The following is a 21,665-nucleotide window of genomic DNA, read 5'->3' on the forward strand; positions in this document are numbered from 1 at the left end:
TCTGGTGATGTCCATGTGTAGAGTCTTCTCTTGTGTAGTTGGAAGAGGGTGTTTGCTATGACCACTGTGTTCTCTTGGCAAAACTCTATTAGCCTTTGCCCTGGTTCATTTTGTACTCCAAGGCCAAATTTGCCTGTTACTCCAGGTGTTTCTTGACTTCCTACTTTTGCATTCCAGTCCCATATAATGTAAAGGACTTCCCCTATAATGAAAAACATTTTTTTGGGTGTTAGTTCTACAAGGTCTTGTAGATCTTCTTAGAACTGTCCAACTTCAGCTTCTTCAGCGTTACTGGTCAGAGAATAGACTTGGATTACCTTGATATTGAATGGTTTGCCTTGGAAATGAACAGAGATAATTCTCTCGCTTTTGAGACTGCATCCAAGTACTGCATTTTGGACTCTTGTTGACCATGATGGCTACTCCATTTCTTCTAAGGGATTCCTGCCCACAGTAGTAGATATAATGGTCATCTGAGTTAAATTCACCCGTTCCTGTCCATTTTAGTTCACTGATTCCTAGAATGTTGATGTTCACTCTTGCCGCCATCTGTTTGACCATTTCCAATTTGCCTTGTTTCATGGACCTAACATTCCAGGTTCCTATGCGGTATTGCTCTTTACAGCATTGGATGTTACTTCTGTTATCAGTCACATCCACAACTGGGTGTTGTTTTTGCTTTGGCTCCATCCCTTCATTCTTTCTGGAGTTATTTCTCTACTGATCTCCAGTAGCATATTGGGCCCTTACTGACCTGGGGAGTTCCTCTTTCAGTATCCTATAATTTTGCCTTTTCATACTGTTCTTGGGGTTCTCAAGGCAAGAATACTGAAGTGGTTTGCCATTCCCTTCTCTAGGGGACCACATTCTGTCAGGTCTCTCCACCATGACCCGTCCATCTTGGGTGGCCCCACACGGCATGGCCTAGTTTCACTGAGTTAGACAAGGCCGTGATCCATGTGATCAGATTGGCCTGTTGTCTGTGATTGTGGTTTCAGTCTGTCTGCCCTCTGATGCCCTCTCTCAGTGCCTACTGTCTTACTGGGGTTTCTCTTACCTTGGAGGTGGGATATCTCTTCACAGCTGCTCCAGGAAAGTGCAGCTGCTGCTCCTTACCTTGGACGTGGGGTATCTCCTCACGGCCAGTGCTCCTGACCTTTCACGTGGGGTATCTCCTCTCAGCGGCTCACCACTCCAGCGCTGCACAGCATAAGTATCACTTAGCATAATACCGTCCAAATCCATCCATGTTGTTACATATGGCAAAATTTCATTCTTTTTTTGTGGCGAAGTAGTATTCTGGGGTGTGTGTGTGTGTATATACATATGTACACAGCTTCTTTATCCGTGCATCTGCTGATGAACACTTAGGTTACTTCCATATCTTGGAAATTATAAAAAATGCTGCTGTGAATATTGGGGTGCATATATCTTCTTGAATAATTACTTCCTCTGCCGTTCTGAATGTACTTCTTCCCGTTGCTATGTATTTTTATTAGCATTCTGTTTCCAGTCTCTTATGCAGCTTCTCTTTGCTAGTTTTTCTCTTATATGTTTCTACTGGACCCTTGGAACTCTGGTTCCATGGCTAACATACTTTATTGTTGTTTAATCACTAAGTTGTGTCCGACTCTTTTGTGACACCATGGACTGTAGCCCACCAGGCTGCTCTGTCCATGGGATTTCCCAGGCAAGAATACTGAAGTGGGTTGCCATTTACTTCTCCACGGGATCTTCCTGACTCAGGGATTGAACCTGCATCTCCTGCATGGCAGGATGATTCTTTACCACTGAGCCACCTGGAAGCCTGCTAACATACTTACATTCTCAATTATTCACTGACTGTTACTGCTCTTTTCTTTTCAGGGACTGATTCTCTCACATCCCACATAAATCAAAATCCTCTATTTCTCCCTTAAATGTTAGTATTCCTCAAGTTTCTGGCCTACACCCCTTCTATTGTCTGTCTTATTGCCCCTGAGCACTCTTACCTGATTGTTGCTCAGACTCTCAAGTCTGTCGTCTTCTGTAGCCCAGATCTTTGTCTTAAATTCCACATCTGTATCTAATTGTGCTTAATGTAAATCTTTGGAATTTCTATAGACACATAAAATTTCTTAAGTTCAAAATATAAATCAATTTTTATTTCTTTCTCAGTTTCTAGTTGCCTAAACCAAAAATGTGGGTCGTTTTTTATTCTTTCTCTTTTACCGTTCCTCCATATATTAGAGTCAGTTACTTTTCAGTTCTGTGCCCTAAATCTTCTTGAACTCAATTTTCTTCATCTCTACTGACATCTCTTGCCTGAAGTACTCCCGTAGACTCCTAAACAGATCTTCCCGTTATAGTCCCATTCTGTCCCGACCTTCTTCACAGTGTGTCCACAAGGAAATTATAAAATGCAAATCCACAGAAGTCACAGAGTCTACACACGCGCGCATGTACGTGTACACACACACACACACACACACTTTGCCCTTCTCTTCGTTGCATTTCTTGCTCCGTCCTTTTTCCTGATTCTGGACGATGTCATGCTCCTATTCACTTTCAGTTACATACCACACTATTCTTTCTCCTTTGCTTTTTGTTGCTTCGTCAGGGAAACCTTCCTGTATTCTTACAAACTGTATTACATACCTCTAGATATAGAATTACCATACTATAATTGCCTGTTTACTCATCTTTATCTCCAAGTAGAATGCCAGGTCCATGAGATCAGAGACTGTGGTTATGAGCAGCCTGTGGCCTAGCACTTAACAATTGGCTTCCACAAATTATTTGATGAATAGCAAATTTATGCCTACATACACGAATGATGGAACCAACCATATTGAGCACTGAGAATACAAAGATATATTCAGCAAATGTTATAAGTAAAACAGCCCTTTGAAACATCTGGTGTTTGAAGGATATAGCTCTGCTAGTAATGCAGCATTACTAACTTAAAGCCAGTGATTCTAAATGAAGTCCTTTATGCGTTAGTTTAAAAATACATTGCCATGAATATATATATGAAACCCCAAAGCATTATTTAGAAATTAAAGGAGAAAGTGAAGAGAAACTATTCAATAGGAAGTTATATATATATATGCCCATAATAAAGTTCGTGATTATACTTATTTTTATATTATTTTGTTTTTAATTTCTGGGTCATTGAGAAGTAGGTGACTTCTTCCTTCCTGCCTGTCTTTTACACAAATTGTATAATATTTAGAAACTATTTATAAGCAACAAGAAAAAAAATGAAATCATCCATTATCTGATTTAATATATATAGTTTCACAATTGAAATAAATCTGAATATCACCAGAAATAGACATATCATAAGCATCTCTCTTTGCTAGGAAATACATCAATACCATCTATTACTGAAGCTAGCAAACTTTATACCACATAGTATATATTTGAAGCTTTAAGGGCTAGAAGGTCTTTGTCATAATTATTCAGCTCCTCCTATATTTGGAATAGACCATTCCAAATGGGTGTGGTGTATTCCAATAAAATTTTACTTACAAAAACAGGTGGCAAGCAGGATTTGGTATGAGAGCCATAGATATGTTCTGTGATACATATAAACCATAATTAATCTCCTATTTGAAGATGTTTATTATCTTCATTTTTTACAATTATTATACTGTCTTAACATCTTAATATCTAAATCTTATTCTTAACTTTTTTCCTTAGCATAAATCCTGGAAAATATTTCTAAGGCTAAGAGTATATCCTTAAGACTGCTTTTTTTCATGAGAATAAGTGATATAACACTTGCTTTTAAACTGTGACTATTAGGAGTTTTGTTTGGTTCATTTTGTGGTTTTTGTGGGGCTAGGAAAAGAAAGATGGAGTGATGGAGGCAAAGAAAGACTGGAGGGAAACATTGAATGATCGTAATATAAAACTTAAGAGATGTTTCATGAAAAAGAAAATAAGAGAAATTTCATAAATACAAATTTTTCTGTTCACATAAACAAGTTTTTTGTTTGTTTGTTTGTTTGTTTCATAGCTCTATAGAGTTTCGTTTAAAATTTTGTATAGATTGAGATTTGGGAGATGGGGTTTGCAAATTTCAAAATGAGCTTTTCTTAATCAGTCTCCTAAGATACTCTTAAGCCAGCATGGTTTTGATTGTGATTACCAGTCAGCTTGTTTTGAAAAAAAGGAAAAAAGAGGCGGTTAAATTTTCCTGTTCTGGTTGACAGGGAAGTCTAATCAGAGCAAGGATTACTATCCATGGACAAAATCCTGCTTGTCCGCTATTGTAAATGAAATTTTATTGCAACACAGCCATGGCCATTTATTTAAGTACTGTCTGTGACTGCTTTCAGGCTACGATAACAGGAGTTCCATAGTTACAGCAGAGACAGTGTAGCCCATAAAACCTAAAATATGTACTGTATCCCACTTAACAGAAAAAAAAATTTTCAGACCCCCAAATAAGAGGAATGACACATTAGTCTTTCTATTATTGAAAATGGATCTACAAACCCAGAAGTCATTTTGTTACAGATAGACTAACACGATTTTAGAAGCACAGTTAATTCAGATCCCAAATCTAGGCTCTTAAAATATAGAAGAAAATGTGAGAGAACAATAAAAGAAATATTGGAATACAGAGGGCTTAATGTTTAGTGAAGTTTTAAGTTCTGTGAGAGATTAGATTTAGAGCACCAAACACTGGCTGTTACAGAAGCACCTACCTGAGTTATAAAATCCCTTCTCACATAATTGGAAAACAGCCAATTCCACAAAGTTTTGCTATAGTATCTTTAAAAGTGAGAAGTTATGCCGTGACAGGTTCAGTGGAAAATTTTTTGAAACCTGTTTACATAGGCTTATTCTCCCAATGACAAGTCCTTGTTCCTACTGAATTTGTTGCTTTAATTCAGTTTCACATAACAATAATAGGGAACATTCAGAAAGTAGGGATATTTTCTTTCTTTGGATCCAGGTTACCTGGAAATAGCTAATATCCAGAATCCCAAATCATTTAGTAAGGTTTTGAAGCAGCATAGCTTTTGTTAATTTGAGAAAGACATTGTTAAGAGAATCTTGTGTGGAAGTCTTTGGAGTATAGTAGAAATGCCTCGAGGCTGAAGTAGAATCTTCCTCTTAACTAGGCCACTAAAGAGATGTTGAAAAAACCTGAGTCTGTAGTACCAGCTACTTGGGCTGCTTCTATGAGGGAGAAGCCACTAATGCTCACACCACTGGTTTTAGGGTGTTCCCTCACAGCTGAGTCTAACCCTTAGGGGAGTGAGGGCAGACGAGTTTATCTGAGGGGCTGTTCCTCTATATGGTCCCACACATTTGTGTGGGATAGAGCTAATGGAAGGAAATAAATTAAAAGTCTGTATCTTGTCAATATCAAGCAGTGCTACAGCAGAGCTACAAATTTTGCAGTAATAAAAGACATACTGTTGCCAAAAAGACATTGACTCATTCATTTTTACACATTTCTCTTTGTTTTAACTTTTGAGTCTTATTTTCTCTTGTTTCTGTGACACTTATTCTGTATTAGAGCTGTTACAGCTCTGCCAAGAATTCCTTATGCTGTGGTTGCTCTTCAGGAGATTCTTCTTGAGAAGGGGTGGTAAGTAAAGCACTGAGCCATCTCTCGCTGCTGTAGAGCTAGACGGAGGTGCATCTGTTTTGATGTAGTGACTACAGCTTTGAGTGGGACTTAGGATCCTTCAGGGTGGTGGTGCCTTAGTTGTATCTGAGTCCCTCTGTTTTCACAGATATGTTTTTTCAGATGTTCTAGGCTTTCACACCATTCCTTCTCCTTAAGCAACTATTCTGTTTTGCTGGAAGCTCTTGCATTCATTTAATAAATGTCTATTAAACACATATGTTTTGTGTTGGATCCTGGGGGTTTTATGATCATTGAAACACAGCATCAGGTCCCAGAGAGTTTGCAGTCAGATGGGAGAGTCAGATAAAGAAACAGGTGTTAATAGAACAAAATAAAAACTGAGGAATTAAGAATTAAGGAAGCCAGTTATTAATTAAAAAAAAAAAATATTGAACCAGAATGGTTAAATGGAAAGAGCATTGGTTTTAAATTTTGTTGATCTGATTTTAAATCTTGATTCAGTTACCTAATAGGTATGTTATTTTACTAAAGTTAACCTTTGTGGCACTTGCAAGGTTGTTCTAAGTTTTAGAAACAAATGCATTTAAAGCACTTGATGTCCATTGCCTACTGAATAGATCATTTCTGTTTTTTACCTAAATCATACACCATGGATTTTTATAGTTCCAAAACCTATAAATAGAAAGATCATTTCTCTGGCCCCTACTCCACAGGAGATATGAAAAGAGGATATTTTAAATGTTTAAATGAACTTTGTAAACATCCTGCCTATGAGGAAACTTAGAAATGAAATTTTATAATTATTTCTTATAAAATGTATCTAAATTTCCATTATTAAGATATTGATTAAAATTAAAGCTTAACAGGATTACTTGTAAAATATGCTAGTAATTCTGTAATCACTGGTCTTAGATTTTATTTGTCAACTTAAAAAGGGAATGCAGTTCTGTCTCCTCACCTCCCTGGAGCACTCGGTGGTTTAGCATGTCAGTTACTTTTAACCAAACTGTGGTTTATATCCAGAAGTTATAATGGTTATAACCTTTTTTCATGAGATGTTCAAAAAACATTAAAATAGATCATCAGTAAATTGATAAATATATTTTTTAAGACTCATTCATTATTTCAATGAGTTTTTTTCTATTTAAAGAATTAAAAGCTGCAATATTTAGAAAATAATATCATGCTGCATGGTGACTCAGACAGTTAAGACTTGTCTGCAATGCTAGGAGATCCGGGTTTGATCCCTGGGTCAGGAAGATCCCCTGGAGAAGGAAATGGCAGCCCACTCCAGTATTCTTGCTTGGAAAATTCCATGGACGGAGAAGCCTGGTAGGCTATAGACCGTGGGGTCACAAAGAGTCAGACATGACTGAGTGACTTCACTTTCACTTTGATTGTGTTGTATTTAGAATGAAACAGAATAAAGAATTTGCTTTTAAATGAAAGAGTTTTTTTTATTTCTTTGAAATTAACGTAACATAAAATTAGAAATTGAGATTGGTCTAACAGCAACAGAATTTATAATTCTTCGAAAATGTCAAAGTTAGTAGCTCAAATCTGAATACTGTACTGAGGAGGGCATAGATCTTATTCCATTATGTGACCGTTGCAGTTTTGTTACACTTTATAACTATTCCAGATTTATTTGTTAATTCTGTTACAGCTGTCCCTTAAAAATAAGACAAGCTGATATTATTCACTAGAAAAAGTATAAATACAAAATATCAACAGAACATGAAACTCTTTTTTATGTATTTGTTTTATGTAAATCACTCTAAATTATAAATAGGAAATAGTGATCAAACAAAAACTTTTCTGAAGAAAGAAAAAGCCAGGAAACAAGAGTGGGATGAGAGGTGGGGGAGAAGCCTTAGGAGGGTGTTGGCAGGGCAGTGCAATGATAGTGACAGAATGAGAAAATGGGTGTGTTCTTCTGTCACTGCTGTTTTCCTCTGTGTTTGTATCAGACAAATGGCACATGCCCAAGGGGAACGAGGGACAATGTTCTGAGGACAGGAACCACTTTTATACAGCCCTGCCAGTTTCGTGAGAGTAATAGTGCATCTGCTTTTGTTACTTAACCTTGCTGTGGACACATTACTGTTTCTGTAGCACTTTCTTTAGTGGGTTCTCACTCAGGTTGTCATGGCTGTAGGGGATTGTCTGTTGGCAGATCAGCACCATTTACCCTTTCTGCACCTTGCCTAATGTGATGACTTCCTGGAAAATGTGCATGCTTGTTTTTTCCCCTCATTGTGTCTTCCCTGTCCCACTTCACCAAATGTGCAATTTAGATATCCAGAAGTCCATTACAGACAATTGATATGTAGGGATTGTCTTTTGTTTTTGTCTGTTTTGATTTTTTTCCCTTAACAGTAGAATTTCATTTTTGCCCTTCCCAACTACCTCCTCTCCATAGCAAAATTCCACCCACTGGAATGTGAAGATAGACATTAACTGATTTATTTAGTAAACTTTCACTAAATTTTTGTACGCTTCATAACACTGTGTTATGTGGTATTACAGGGCAGTTTGGTGAAGTACATAAAAGTAGTTAGATTGTGAAGATGAAGTATTCCAACATATTATCACCAAAACTACTATTTAAATCATTCTCTAATGCTTATATTTATAAAACACTTCTAAATGTTCTGTTGCAAGATATAGTCAATACAGGTGGCTTTAACTATGGGTTAGTTTCTTCAGCCCTTCCCTCAGATAAGCTGGGCTGTCATTAGACCATTTAAATGACTTGTATTCTGAGCTTTATAATGTTAAGGTTTTAAAATGCATCTCCAGTCTAAACTTTACAATGTGTTACATTTTAGGTCAGAAGACATGTCTTCATCTGCATGGCATCTTTCCTTACCTCTATGTGCCATATGATGGTTATGGACAGCAGCCAGAAAGCTATCTGTCTCAGATGGCATTCAGTATCGACAGAGCACTTAATGTGGCTTTAGGCAATCCATCTTCCACTGCTCAGCACGTGTTCAAGGTGTCAGTAGTATCAGGAATGTAAGTATATGATAACATCTTTTTAAATTTCTATTTCTTTGTATTTATATTGTTATTCCAGTTAAAAGAAAATATATCCAATCCAGATATACTCTGTTCATTTTTCCTTTAATTCTAATCTAATGGAACTGGGATGAAATTTCTTTATATATACTATATATATACTATAAGCTTTTAAAATCAATTTTTATTGCAATGAAAAATAAATGGTTAACAGTGATTTTTAACTTTTTCCATTTCTCTGCTTCCTAGAACTGTAGAAATTCATCATTTCTACATTCATGTAGAAATTCATGTAATTCATTCATCAACTATTTATTGAGCACCTTTTATGTGCCAGGCACTCTTCTAGGTGCTTGGGATATACTGGTGAACAAAACAAAGATCCTTGTCCCTGTGGAAGTGACATTGTCGTAATGCAAAACCAATGGAAAATAACCGATGAATACAACATGAAATAAATTTATTGATTTATTACATGATAGATAGTGCTATACAATAAAATATGTAGAACAGGGTAAGAAGGATCATTAGTGTGGGTTAGAGAAGTAGACTGGCTGCAGTTTTGTATAGGGTAATCAAGGAAGGTGTCATTGACATGGTACATGAGATTTGAGCAAAGACTTGAAGGTGGGGGGGTGGGACAAAATGGAGACCAGGTGGCTGGAGCAGAGGGAAAGGAGAGTGGACAAAATGAGATTAGCGAGATATAAGAGGATGGAGATCATGCTGGCCAGTAGATCACCATAATCAGTTTTATCTGGTTTGACACCATGAGAATGCACTATCGGATCTCCAAATACAAGGAACATAATTGAACAATGGCCCCAGCTACTGCGCTGAAATCCATTTATCATCCTATGTAAGCTGAAGCCATTTTTTCACAGGCTTCTCCCACCCAGTGGCTAAGCACTGTAAGAATACTAAGACAGGCCTGTTTGTGGGAGACACTTGGGGACCTTCAGGCAGCCTTTCTGAACTTTCACTAAAATCACATTGCTATAGAAGACACTTCCACTCATCTTCCCTCTCTCTCTCCTTCACTTAGATAGGACCTGTATCTAAGTCTGGTGGCTTTCCCTCTCCTTCGTGAGGGCTACCTCATACTCTTTCACAGGTGTTTCCACTAATTTCTTGCTCATTTTGACTTGGAACTTCTTGAAGGACTTCAGACTAACACACTTGCTGCCACTGCTGCTAAGTCGCTTCAGTCGTGTCTGACTCTGTGCGACCCCAGAGACAGCAACCCACCAGGCTCCCCCGTCCCTGGGATTCTCCAGGCAAGAATACTGGAGTGGGTTGCCATTTCCTTCTCCAGTGCATGAAAGTGAAAAGTGAAAGGGAAGTCGCTCAGTCATGTCCGACTCGTAGCTACCCCATGGACTGCAGCCGACCAGGCTCCTCCATCTATGGGCTTCTCCAGGCAAGAGTACTGGAGTGGGTTGCCAAACACACTTGAGAACTTAGTAAAAATACATTCTTTGCTCTGATCCCAGACCTGATGAATCATATACTCTAGTTGTGGGGTCAGAAATTTGTGAGCCTTTCTGCTGATTCTGATGCATATTCAAGTTTGAGAACCATTGAAGTAGGCTATTCTAAAGACTTTGGTTTCTATTCTGAGCTATTACGTGGTTTTGAGCAGCCATGATCTAACTTTGAAAGGTTTACTTTAGCCTGTGTAAAGACTAGATTGTAGGAGCACAAGAGTTGAATAGGGAGAACATTAGGACTGTTTCATTAATCTGGGTGAGAAAATATGAACGTTTGAACATGGGTAGTAACAGGGGAGTAGTGAGAACTGGTCAGCTTCTAGATCTATTCTGAGAGTTGAATCCTCGAGATTTGTTCTCTGATTGGATGAGGTTTGTGAGAAGAATCAAGGATGGCTACGAAACTTTGAGTTGGTGCAGATAGAGCAGGCTGGCAGGAAAGTTTGGAGCTCATACTGGAATATATGAGTTGAATATATCTCTGTGAAATCCATCTTAAATCTGTCTACGTCCACCTGAATCCAGGTTTTCCTCTGGACTACCAGTGTCCTTTTAATTGAATTTTCTTCTGTTCTTATCTCACCTCAGAGCTACAGAAGTACTCTTTTTATAATGTAAATTGAGTCCTTTTAAAATCATTTAAAATCCTTGAGTGTCTTCATATTGTTTATAGAATAAAATTTAGGCTTCTAACCACAGCCTATGTGATCTGACGCCTGCCTGATCTGACGCCTGACATCTGCCTAGCCTGACACCTGTTTCTATTCTATCCAGAAACACTGGACTTCTTACAGTTTCTCTGATATACTGAGCTCTTGCACACGCAGTTTTCTTTCCTTGAGTGCTCTGCCCTTCCCCAGAACTTCAAATCCTTCACCTCTCCAGAGAAGTTTTCTGACTTCCCTTCTTAAAAATAGGTTGATGTTTTTGTTTTGTATCTTTAGCCCATTCTTTGTTTCCTTTTGTACTTCACTGTTGTTCTTGTTGTTTAGTCACTAAGTCCTATCCTACTCTTTTGTGACCCCGTGACTGTAGCCCTCCAAGCTTCTCTGCCCATGGGGTCAGGCAAGAACACTGGAGTGGGCTGCCATTTCCTTTTCCAGGGAGTACTTACTGTAGTTTCCAGTTATTTTAATTTTTTGTTTATTAGTTCTTATGCTTTTCTCACACCAGCACGTAAGTTTCATGAGAAAAAAGACCATGTTTGTCTGTCCATCATTATATCCCTTACACCTTGTATGGTGTTGAGCACTTAGTAGAGAAGGCTCAATAACTATTTGATAGAATGAATGAATCATGTGAAAGTTCACACCCATCCTATGATAGCAACAGTTAGGTTAAAGATAATCATCAGCTTTATGTTCTACATTTTTTATGTTTAATGATTTCTGAGGACTTTCCTATACGTATTCTCATTTCAAAGTTGAATCTCCAAACAACCTAGTGGAACAAATAATGAGTCACCAACCTTTTTGTATTTTTGATGGGCATTTGTTAAAAGCATAGCCATATTTTTAAGAGCAGTTGATAGAAATCTAGAAACCTGGAGGCAAAGGTGAGCTATTTAGTCTAATTTATGACTGCCATTCTCTTTTTCCTCCTGTTCTAATATTTTGGTTTTTTTTAATTATATAGGTCCCTTTTCCCCTTTTCCCGTACCGTCCATTGTAGCTTCCATGAGTCCTTTACTCCTTCAGTATTGCGTACTTATTTAAGGTAGACAAAGTTGCATCTAGCTGTCTAATTAAAATTTGTACAAACTTAATTCCAGTCTTCCTAGACTGTGCATTATCCTGAAGCTAGGTTAAGAGAGAGGAAGGACCATGACCTTAGGCTCATTTCAGGGGTTCCCTGCCACTTAGCTACCATGAGTCTAGAAAATAGTCTATAAAAAGATTCTTAGTCCATCTAAATTAAGTTTTTTAAACTATCATTTTCCTTCTCATCATTATATTAAAAAACTAACTCCAATTATCAGGTGCAACTTTTTAAGTATAAACATATCTACCTTAGACTTAAGTATAAACATATTTACCTTAGACTCTGCTCCATTCTACTTTCTTCCAGAGAGTCTCCCGGTTGAGAAATTGTTTCGGCAAAATCAAGTAAAGTCAACAGTAGAAAGTAAGGATTCCAGGTTAAATTATACAGAGACTCTCTTGGCTAGAAGAAGCAGAAAACTGAGTTTATAGAATGTCCAGGCTATATTTTGAGGCAGAATACATAGAAAAGCAGAATCCTAGATTTACAAAGAATTATAGAAATTTGATAGTCTTGTATTCAGCTATTGAAATTTATAAGGTTCTAACTGTAAAAACCTAAAAATCTTTAGCAAAAACAAGGATAACATGGGTCACACCAGTGCAGATTTAAGTGTCTTCATTTCCATTTACCTGGCTAAAAGTGTAACCCCTATATCTTTAGACAAAGAGCTATATTTATGTGTATGAAAAATACCAAAGCAGGAGGAATAAAGTCTTGAATTTTGCCAGTGAAAGAGAATGAGATCATTCATATAATGTATCTTTCACCCTTCATAGCAACAAAAGTGGGGTGGAGAGGAAGTGGTGGTGTTATTTTTTTTTTTGAAGAGGGGGTAAAGGGTCGGGGATAGGGAATGAGGGTCAGTGCAGGCCTTTCAGAGGAGGTGAGTTTAAGCAGAGGCCTGACTGAAGATTGAAAGTAAGCCATGCAATGGTTCAGGGCAGAACTTTCCAGGCAGAGGGAATGGCAAGGTACTTGAAAATGAATCGTTAGAAGGGTTGAAATGTTTGGAATGGCTTGAGGGAAAAGGGTGAATGGGTATGAGATAAGATTGGAGTGAGTGGCAAGAATGAAACAAAGAACTTTTAGGACTTTTTGTTTTTAGTAGAAATTGCTTTACAGAAAATGTACAGATGATTCTGACCTAAAGGCTTAGAATAGCTTATTTTTTTAAAGTTATTTAAATATGCCTCAAATGACTGTGTTGCCAACTTACTTCTATACTTGAGGCCTACTACACTATCAGACATGACAGAGAGAAAATGGTATTCTAATGAGGGTAAGTTCTATCTGCTGCTGCTAAGTCGCTTCAGTCGTGTCCGACTCTGTGCGACCCCATAGACAGCAGCCCACTAGGCTCCTCTGTCCCTGGGATTCTCCAGGCAAGAATACTGGAGTGGGTTGCCATTGCCTTCTCCAATGAGTGAAAGTGAAAAGTGAAAGTGAAATCGCTTAGACGTGCCCGACTCTTAGCTAGTGCCCATCATAAGGGGAAAATACATTTTTTTTTTGTGAAAAGAAACTGAGTTTATCCACCTAAAGATTCAACCAACTACTTACTTATAGACAAACTCCAGACAAATACTTTTTATTTTGCTTATAAATTCAGACCTATTTACATATTGTTTCTGATTATATAATCTTTGAAAATGGTAGTCTGTTTTAGAGTTTCAGATCCTCCTGAAATAATATAACATGATAGATAACTTATTCCTTCTTGCAGGACTTGTTTCTCCTTCTATCATACAGATTTTTGCTTCTCTCTTTGCCTACTGCTGCTGACTGATACCCTGAATTGAACCCAGCCTCAATATAAATAGGTTATTAGTAAGGCCATGATCTTTTCAATCTCTTAAATTCTGTCTGCACAGTTTTCACAGTTTCATTTGATTTGGGTGTGTGTTTTATACACACACACATATGTACATATATATAACAGGTAAATTGTCTCTCCTTAGTGAACTTGTAAAATTAATTTTGATGTTCAAATTAATAGAGACAAATAAGGAGAAGAGATACAAATGCAATTTGTATCCTTTGTCAGTTAAAGTATTTTGTTGATAAAGAGCTTTAGTTTCTGACAGAAAAAAAATGGGGGAAAGTGTGAGAAGGAAGGTCTCTCTTTCCCATGCATTGCCTGAGTAGAGCCACTTTTTAATGGAGCCATGATGGTTGAAATTAAAGTATAAATAGTTTGCTATTCCTTTTTATCCCCAGGTTTTTTAAATAAAGTGGTAGTTTTAAAAGAATTAAGATTTCATGTGTCATGAAATATGACATTGTGGTAGGTTTAATTAAAAAGTCTTGGAGGTTTTTTGTTTTGTGTTTTTGGGGGAGGTGGTTGATAATGTTCAGTGTAAGTAGTTAGGCCAGCTGAGTCCAATTAGGGCAATAAGTTGCATTATTTCATCTCTGATGAAAATAAATTGAAATATCTATTTCTTGTATTTCAGGCCTTTTTATGGTTATCATGAGAAGGAAAGACACTTTATGAAGATCTATCTTTACAATCCTGCAATGGTGAAAAGGTAAAAAGATAAGTGAAATAAAAATGTGAACACTATCACTCAAGAATTTTAATAATAGAAAGAAAAATCTAGAAGAAAGGCCTGTATAGTTTGTAGCATTATTAAAGATATGTATTATACATATGTACATATATGAGTAAAGAGAGAGAGATCCATAGCTTGGACTCTAGGAAGGATATTTTAAGGGTAAGGGACCTTGTTTTATACCCCTTAACTGATTCTTTTCTGCCTTAAATTTAGAGAGTTTGTAGAAGTTGATAGAGGGATTATTGACTGCCTTGTATAATTGTAGTACCTTGTTAGCCAGACCGTATGTTCAATACCAAGAGAAATTTGTTCTTTAGTTTCAAAGCAAGGAGAAATGTGTGAGAGTGAGGCCATTGTGGGAGAGCTTTCTACTGTGAAAGGTTTCTACTTAACCTCTTTTCAGTACCTTTTTCTTCCTAATGAGATAGGTGATGATACTAACATTTTTCCATATTGTTTAATGAAATATATTACCATTTAGAAGATTTATATAACTTAGTGAATGTGTATTTTCCAAATGACGAGGGCAAGACATTAGAAGATTATGCATGAGTTAAAATAAAGTGTTAGGTAGACCAATAGATTTTAATGTAACTGAGTACAAAAAGTTCATTGATATGGTTTCCGCATTGGTGCTAAACTTTAAGAAACCACCACCCCCATTGCATGTCCATGTAATAATAACAAAGATCAACATTTACCTGAAAAGGCTATTCAGGTACTTTTCCTGTTTTCAATTATGTATCTGTGTATGGCTGGTTTTTTGTATGTTTCAATGCAACAGTATTTCTGAGCTGAAGCAGACATGAGCATCCAGCTGTCTTCTATTAAAACAGAGATTTGCAAAGATGTAAAATAATTCCTTTTTCTCACTAAATTGTTTTTGTTTTGAAAAATATAGATTTTTTAAAAATAAAACAATGTTATTTATGTTAACATAGCTTGGGTTTATTGTTATTCTTAAATTAATAAATGAGTCTCTTAAAATTTTCTGTTTTAACTTGATTTGGTAAATATCAATGGATATGAACCACATAAACAAAAGCTTTTTGATGCTAGCAGTAATTTTTAAGAATGAAAAGGAGTGCTGGGGCTAAAAAACTTGAGAACCATTGGAATACAACTCTCTTAAATTTCTGTCAGAGATTCTTAAAATCTATTCACAGCTGTTCTCTACTTTTCACTGCCTATTAGAGCAGGAGAGATTTACCCCTACCTTTAAAGCTCACGATCCACTCCCTTTGAGCCTTTCCTTTCATCTATCAGTTATCCCCTCTCCCTTTCCACACCATTTAAACAACAATAAGACTTAATTTTACACATACACACATTCATACTCAAAGACATTTATACTCACAGCTATTCTCCTGGAAGAATTTAGCTATACTTTGTGTGTCCAGTATCTTATCTCCCGTTTGCTCTTTAACTTAATTCCAATTCTGCTGCCCAATTCAGGGGTTCCACTCAAATTGCTTTCCTTAATTAACGACCTCAGTGTTGTTAAATCCAATTAACACCTCTTACCTTTTGACCTCATGTCCATCAGTGCTTACACTACCTTAAAATAAGGTTGCTTTGATGTAAACATTTTTCTAGTTTTCCTCATACCTGTCTGGTCATTCATATTTATGCCATTTTGTTGGTTCCTCTTTTAACATATGTGTGGTTGGTCCTTGGACTTTTGTCTTGGGCATTTATCTTTTTCTCTATATGTGTTCCCCTCACTTTACGGTCTTACATACTTCCATCGTTTTTGTTTTAATCTATAAGTATTTGGCTTCCAAATACATATCAGTAGCTTAAATTTTCCTTCAGAGCTCCTGATCAGTGTATCACACCATCTACTGGATAAATAGAATAGCACTATAGTTAAGAGATCTTAAGTCAGAAAAAATTGGAGTTGAATTTTAGCTCTTCCATTTTTTGTTTGTGTGATTTGGGGTAAGTTTTTGATCTAAGACTCAACTTCTCTGTTTATAAAATGGAGATAACAGTAGTTACCATAGTTTTGTAGTAAGTATTACTTGAGATTAAGCATTTAGAGCACCTGAGTTTAGACACCAGTTGTGCCTAATACACAGTGCCTCAAAATATGTTTGCTGTCTCTCGTCTATTAATAAAATTATCCTTAACCTCATCTTTTCTAATATTTACCTGAACATTCCAGTATACCTCCAGTTTGTCTAAAACCAGTCAACTCCAGTTTGTCTAAAACCAAGTTTGTCTTTGTTCCTTCTCCAAATAAAAATCCACAAATAAACCTATTTTCTTCCAATCTGTTCTGTTTCAATAAATGCAGCACCACCAATTTGCTGCTTAACCTAGGCATTATCCTCAACGTATATTCTATCTCACCCCCCGCATCTAGTCAGTCATCAAGGCCTGACCATTTTATTCCTCATATGCTTCCTGAATCAATACATTTCCTTGATCCTTGTTAAAGCTGCCATCATCTTAGTTTTTCCACAGTACCCTCTCACTCTCTGTCTCTAGTGTTTTTCTTTCTTTAGCTAACCTGGTCATTTCAGTTTTCCTGTTCTCTTCACTTGACAGGTAAATTCTATGACCTCTTCAAATACGTTAGTAGGCTCTGTGTGATCTGACTTCTCATTACCTCTCTACTCTCCCACCACCACCACCATAGCCTCTGTCACTAAGCCTCACTCAGTGGTTTTAGTTCCCAAATAACCACGTTTTCTTGTGACCCTTGACATATTCAGTTTTATTTGGATGAAATGCTCCTTCTCGTCTGAGAAAAAGTATTTCTAGTTCATTGTTCTGCTTAGAGACGTCTCTCCAAGAAGGCTATGCAGAAACTACAGTCTGTTTATTGTCCCTTCTAGATGTTTTATATACTTCCCCCGCATAGTACTTTACGTTATTTATAATTGCCTATTGTTTGTACCCCCCCAATATGAAGGACAAATTACTCAGAGAAGAAAAATAACAAAAGTGGTAACATCTCTGTGTGGTTGATTGAATCATATGTCCTTTTTTAGAATTGTTGTATAATCTTTTCAAAATTTTTTCCTGGATTTTTTAAAAAGCCTTTTTTCAGACATGTTAGCTTTTTCAGTATAGTTAGCATTAAATTGGTTTTAGAAGTCAAAATATTCATTTAAGACATTTTTTCTCATTTTCTTTCAGAGCTTGCAGCTTACTTTAAAACTTGATTTAAACTTTCAGTTGCCAAAAAAAATAAATTTTGAGTAAAACTGAAATGAAAATTTTGTGTTGTAGAGTAATATGTTTGTTCTCTATATTTGTATAACCATTATTTCACTTAACATTTTAGGAAACATAATTTTATGGTATAACTTTTTCTTCTAACTTAGGATATGTGAACTTTTGCAAAGTGGAGCCATAATGAATAAATTTTATCAGCCTCATGAAGCGCATATTCCCTACCTCCTACAGCTCTTCATTGACTACAATCTGTATGGAATGAATTTAATAAATCTGGCTGCTGTCAAGTTCCGAAAAGCAAGGAGGAAAAGTAAGGTTAATTTCACAAGTTCAAATTAAAGCTTTAAACAAGTATTATGTAATTGATGATTTATAAAATAATATGTACTTAAAAGTAAGTGCTGAGTGGATAAGGAATAGAAAGAAATATGCAAAAATATCTTATAGTTTATCAGGAAAAGAATCTCAATTTTTTTTGGTAACACCTTTATTCCTTACAATTCTCTCATTTAAAATGGACAGCTCTGGTTTTTAATATATTCAGAGTTGTGCATCCATCACCAGAGTCAAATATAGAACATTTTTCAGCACCTCTAAAGAAGCCCCGTAGTCTTGTAACAATCTCCCGCAGTCCTCCCATGCCTTCACCTCTTAGCAACGGTTGATCTCCCTTCTGTCTCTCTGTCTGCCCATGCTGCACATCTCATTTAAATGGAATCATATGTTTGTTTCACTTAGCCTAATGTTTTCAGAGTTCATCCATGTCATAGCATGTATCAGTATTTCATTCCTTTTTATGGCCAGCTAATACTCTGTTGTGTGAATATACTACATCATTTACTGATTAATCAATGACAGATGTCTGGGTTTCCTTCTTTTGGCTATTATGAACAATGTTGCTATGAACATTCATGTACAAATATTCACATAGCCATATGTTTTCATTTCTCTTGGGCATATACCTAGGAATAGAATTTCTGGTTAAAATACTCTAGCATCTTTTACATTTTATTCTGGCTGAATTCTTTCTCTTCTACTTAAGATAAAATAAAACCAGCATTTGTCCTGCAATTCTGTGGTCCTTTCTGTTATGATTTTTTTCTTTTCTTTCATTGCCAAACTTTTAAAACCAAAAGTTCGCATTTTTTTCTCTTGTTGTTTACCCGCTGTTCTTTTTTGGCTTAACTCCTTGCACTTCTTCGGCCATACCCAAGCTGTGCTCTGAAAAGTAACCAGGGAGGATTTTTTTCCTTGGAATGATGAGGTTAATAGGATCAACCTTCTCATAAAAACTAATTTAAGAGCTAGGTAAGGTTTTTTTGTTTTTTGGTGTTTTTAATCTTAAATGTATCACAAAGATTACAAACAATAAAGAAATACTGGCCAAAAGAGGAAACAGAGTGCTGAAAACAGCCTTTGCCCTGAGAGGTTTTGCTAATCCTGGCTGCCTCCATTGAGACTGCCTTACTAGGTGAGGGAACTAAAAGCAGCAATTCAGGACCTGCTGGACAGGTTGGAATCCTCCACAGAGGGAGGGAGGGTTTCAAAGAGACATGCCCAAAGTAGGAAGTGGAACCACTTTGAGACATTTCAGCCCAGTTTGAGTCTCCTGGGACTAAAAAAGACTGCCAAATCTAGAAATTTTCCTTAGGTAGTGGAGTCATTGGGTATCCATATACCAGAAAATAAAAATAAGAGCCCAGGACTTCCCTGGTGGTACAGTGGATAGGAATCCACCTTCCAGTACAGGGAACACAGGTTTGATCCCTGATCCAGGAAGATTCCACATACCACGGAGCAGTTAGGCCTGTGAGCCACAGCTACTGAAGCCCACACGCCCTAGAGCCTGTGCAATGAGAAGCCCATGCACCACAATGAAGAGTAGTCCTCCTTCACTGCAACTAGAGAAAGCTGGCACAGCAAAGAAGACCCAAGGCAACCAAAAGTAGATAAAAAAACAGACAAACAGATAATAAAAAAATAAAAGAGCTCAGACACATTCCATACCCTGGGTAAAAATTAAAATGGGTCACAGACTTAAATGTAAAATTATCAGACTTCTAGAAGAAAACAATGAGAAAATCTGCCTAACAAGTTGATTTTGTCAAAGTTAAAAACTTTCTATAAAAAGTAATATTAGAAAAATGAAAAGGTAAGACACAGACTGGGAGAGAATACTTTCAAATTATACATCTGATAAAATACTTATATCTAGAATATATAAAGTGTTAGTCACTCAGTCATGTCCGACTCTGCAACCCCATGGACTGTAGCCCACAAGGCTTCTCTGTCCATGGGATTCTCCAGGCAAGAATACTGGAGTGGGTTGACATTTCCGTCTCTAAGAATATATAAAGAACTCTTAAAACTCAGTAATAGGAAAGCAAACAGCCCCGTTAAAAATGGCCAAAAGACGTGAACAGAAATGTCAACAGAGGATACAAGGATGGCAAATGTAGGAAAAGATGATTCTCAACATTATATATCATTAAGGGAAAGTGAAGTGAAGTCGCTCAGTCGTGTCCGACTCTTAGCGACCCCATGGACTGCAGCCTACCAGGCTCCTCCATCCATGCGATCTTCCAGGCAAGAGTACTGGAGTGGGTTGCCATTGCCTTCTCCAATGCATGAAAGTGAAAAGTGAAAGTGAAGTCGCTCAGTCGTGTCCGACTGTTAGCAACCCCATGGACTGCGGCCTTCCAGGCTCCTCCGTCCATGGGATCTTCCAGGCAAGAGAGTACTGGAGTGGGGTGCCAAGGGAAATACGTATTAAAACCACAAAGAACTACCATTACACATTATTAGAATGGGTAATATCCAAAAACTAGCAATAAACAAATGCTGGTAAGAATGGGAACATCAACTCTCATTCATTGCTTTTGGGAAGGCAAAATAGTACAGTCACTTTGGAAGACAGTTTGCCAATTTCTTGTAATGTAAAATATAGACTTACTATCAGATCAGATCAGATCAGTCGCTCAGTCGTGTCCGACTCTTTGCGACCCCATGAATCGCAGCACGCCAGGCCTCCCTGTCCATCACCAACTCCCGGAGTTCACTCAGACTCACGTCCATCGAGTCAGTGATGCCATCCAGCCATCTCATCCTCTGTCGTCCCCTTCTCCTCCTGCCCCCAATCCCTCCCAGCATCAGAGTCTTTTCCAATGAGTCAACTCTTCGAGTGAGGTGGCCAAAGTACTGGAGTTTCAGCTTTAGCAGCATTCCTTCCAAAGAAATCCCAGGGCTGATCTCCTTCAGAATGGACTGGTTGGATCTCCTTGCAGTCCAAGGGACTCTCAAGAGTCTTCTCCAACACCACAGTTCAAAAGCATCAATTCTTCGGCGCTCAGCCTTCTTCACAGTCCAACTCTCACATCCATACATGACCACAGGAAAAACCATAGCCTTGACTAGACGAACCTTTGTTGGCAAAGTAATGTCTCTGCTTTTGAATATGCTATCTAGGTTGGTCATAACTTTCCTTCCAAGGAGTAAGCGTCTTTTAATTTCATGGCTGCAGTCACCATCTGTAGTGATTTTGGAGCCGAGAAAAATAAAGTCTGACACTGTTTCCACTGTTTCCCCATCTATTTCCCATGAAGTGGTGGGACCGGATGTCATGATCTTCGTTTTCTGAATGTTGAGCTTTAAGCCAACTTTTTCACTCTCCTCTTTCACTTTCATCAAGAGGCTTTTGAGTTCCTCTTCACTTTCTGCCATAAGGGTGGTGTCATCTGCATATCTGAGGTTATTGATATTTGTCCCGGCAATCTTGATTCCAGTTTGTGTTTCTTCCAGCCCAGCGTTTCTCATGATGTACTCTGCATATAAGTTAAATAAACAGGGTGACAACATACAGCCTTGACGAACTCCTTTTCCTATTTGGAACCAGTCTGTTGTTCCATGTCCAGTTCTAACTGTTGCTTCCTGACCTGCATACAAATTTCTCAAGAGGCAGATCAGGTGGTCTGGAATTCCCATCTTTTGAAGAATTTTCCACAGTTTATTGTGATCCACACAGTCAAAGGCTTTGGCATAGTCAATAAAGCAGAA

At 37.4% G+C, this 21,665-nt stretch overlaps 1 protein-coding gene across 6 annotated transcripts in view; it reads left to right on the forward strand.

Moving 5' to 3' along the window:
• REV3L (REV3 like, DNA directed polymerase zeta catalytic subunit) overlaps positions 1–21,665 on the forward strand; it is a 178,132-nt gene that overhangs the window by 53,331 nt on the left and 103,136 nt on the right. For all 6 annotated transcript variants that reach the window (XM_027551194.1, XM_027551196.1, XM_027551197.1 and 3 more), the window contains 3 exons: positions 8,425–8,614; positions 14,325–14,399; positions 17,762–17,922. In XM_027551194.1, coding sequence (XP_027406995.1) covers positions 8,425–8,614; positions 14,325–14,399; positions 17,762–17,922 — 426 coding nt within the window. The remainder of the gene's footprint in view (positions 1–8,424; positions 8,615–14,324; positions 14,400–17,761; positions 17,923–21,665) is intronic.

This window comes from Bos indicus x Bos taurus, chromosome 9, assembly GCF_003369695.1.
Source record: "Bos indicus x Bos taurus breed Angus x Brahman F1 hybrid chromosome 9, Bos_hybrid_MaternalHap_v2.0, whole genome shotgun sequence".
NCBI classification, from domain to species: domain Eukaryota; kingdom Metazoa; phylum Chordata; class Mammalia; order Artiodactyla; family Bovidae; genus Bos; species Bos indicus x Bos taurus.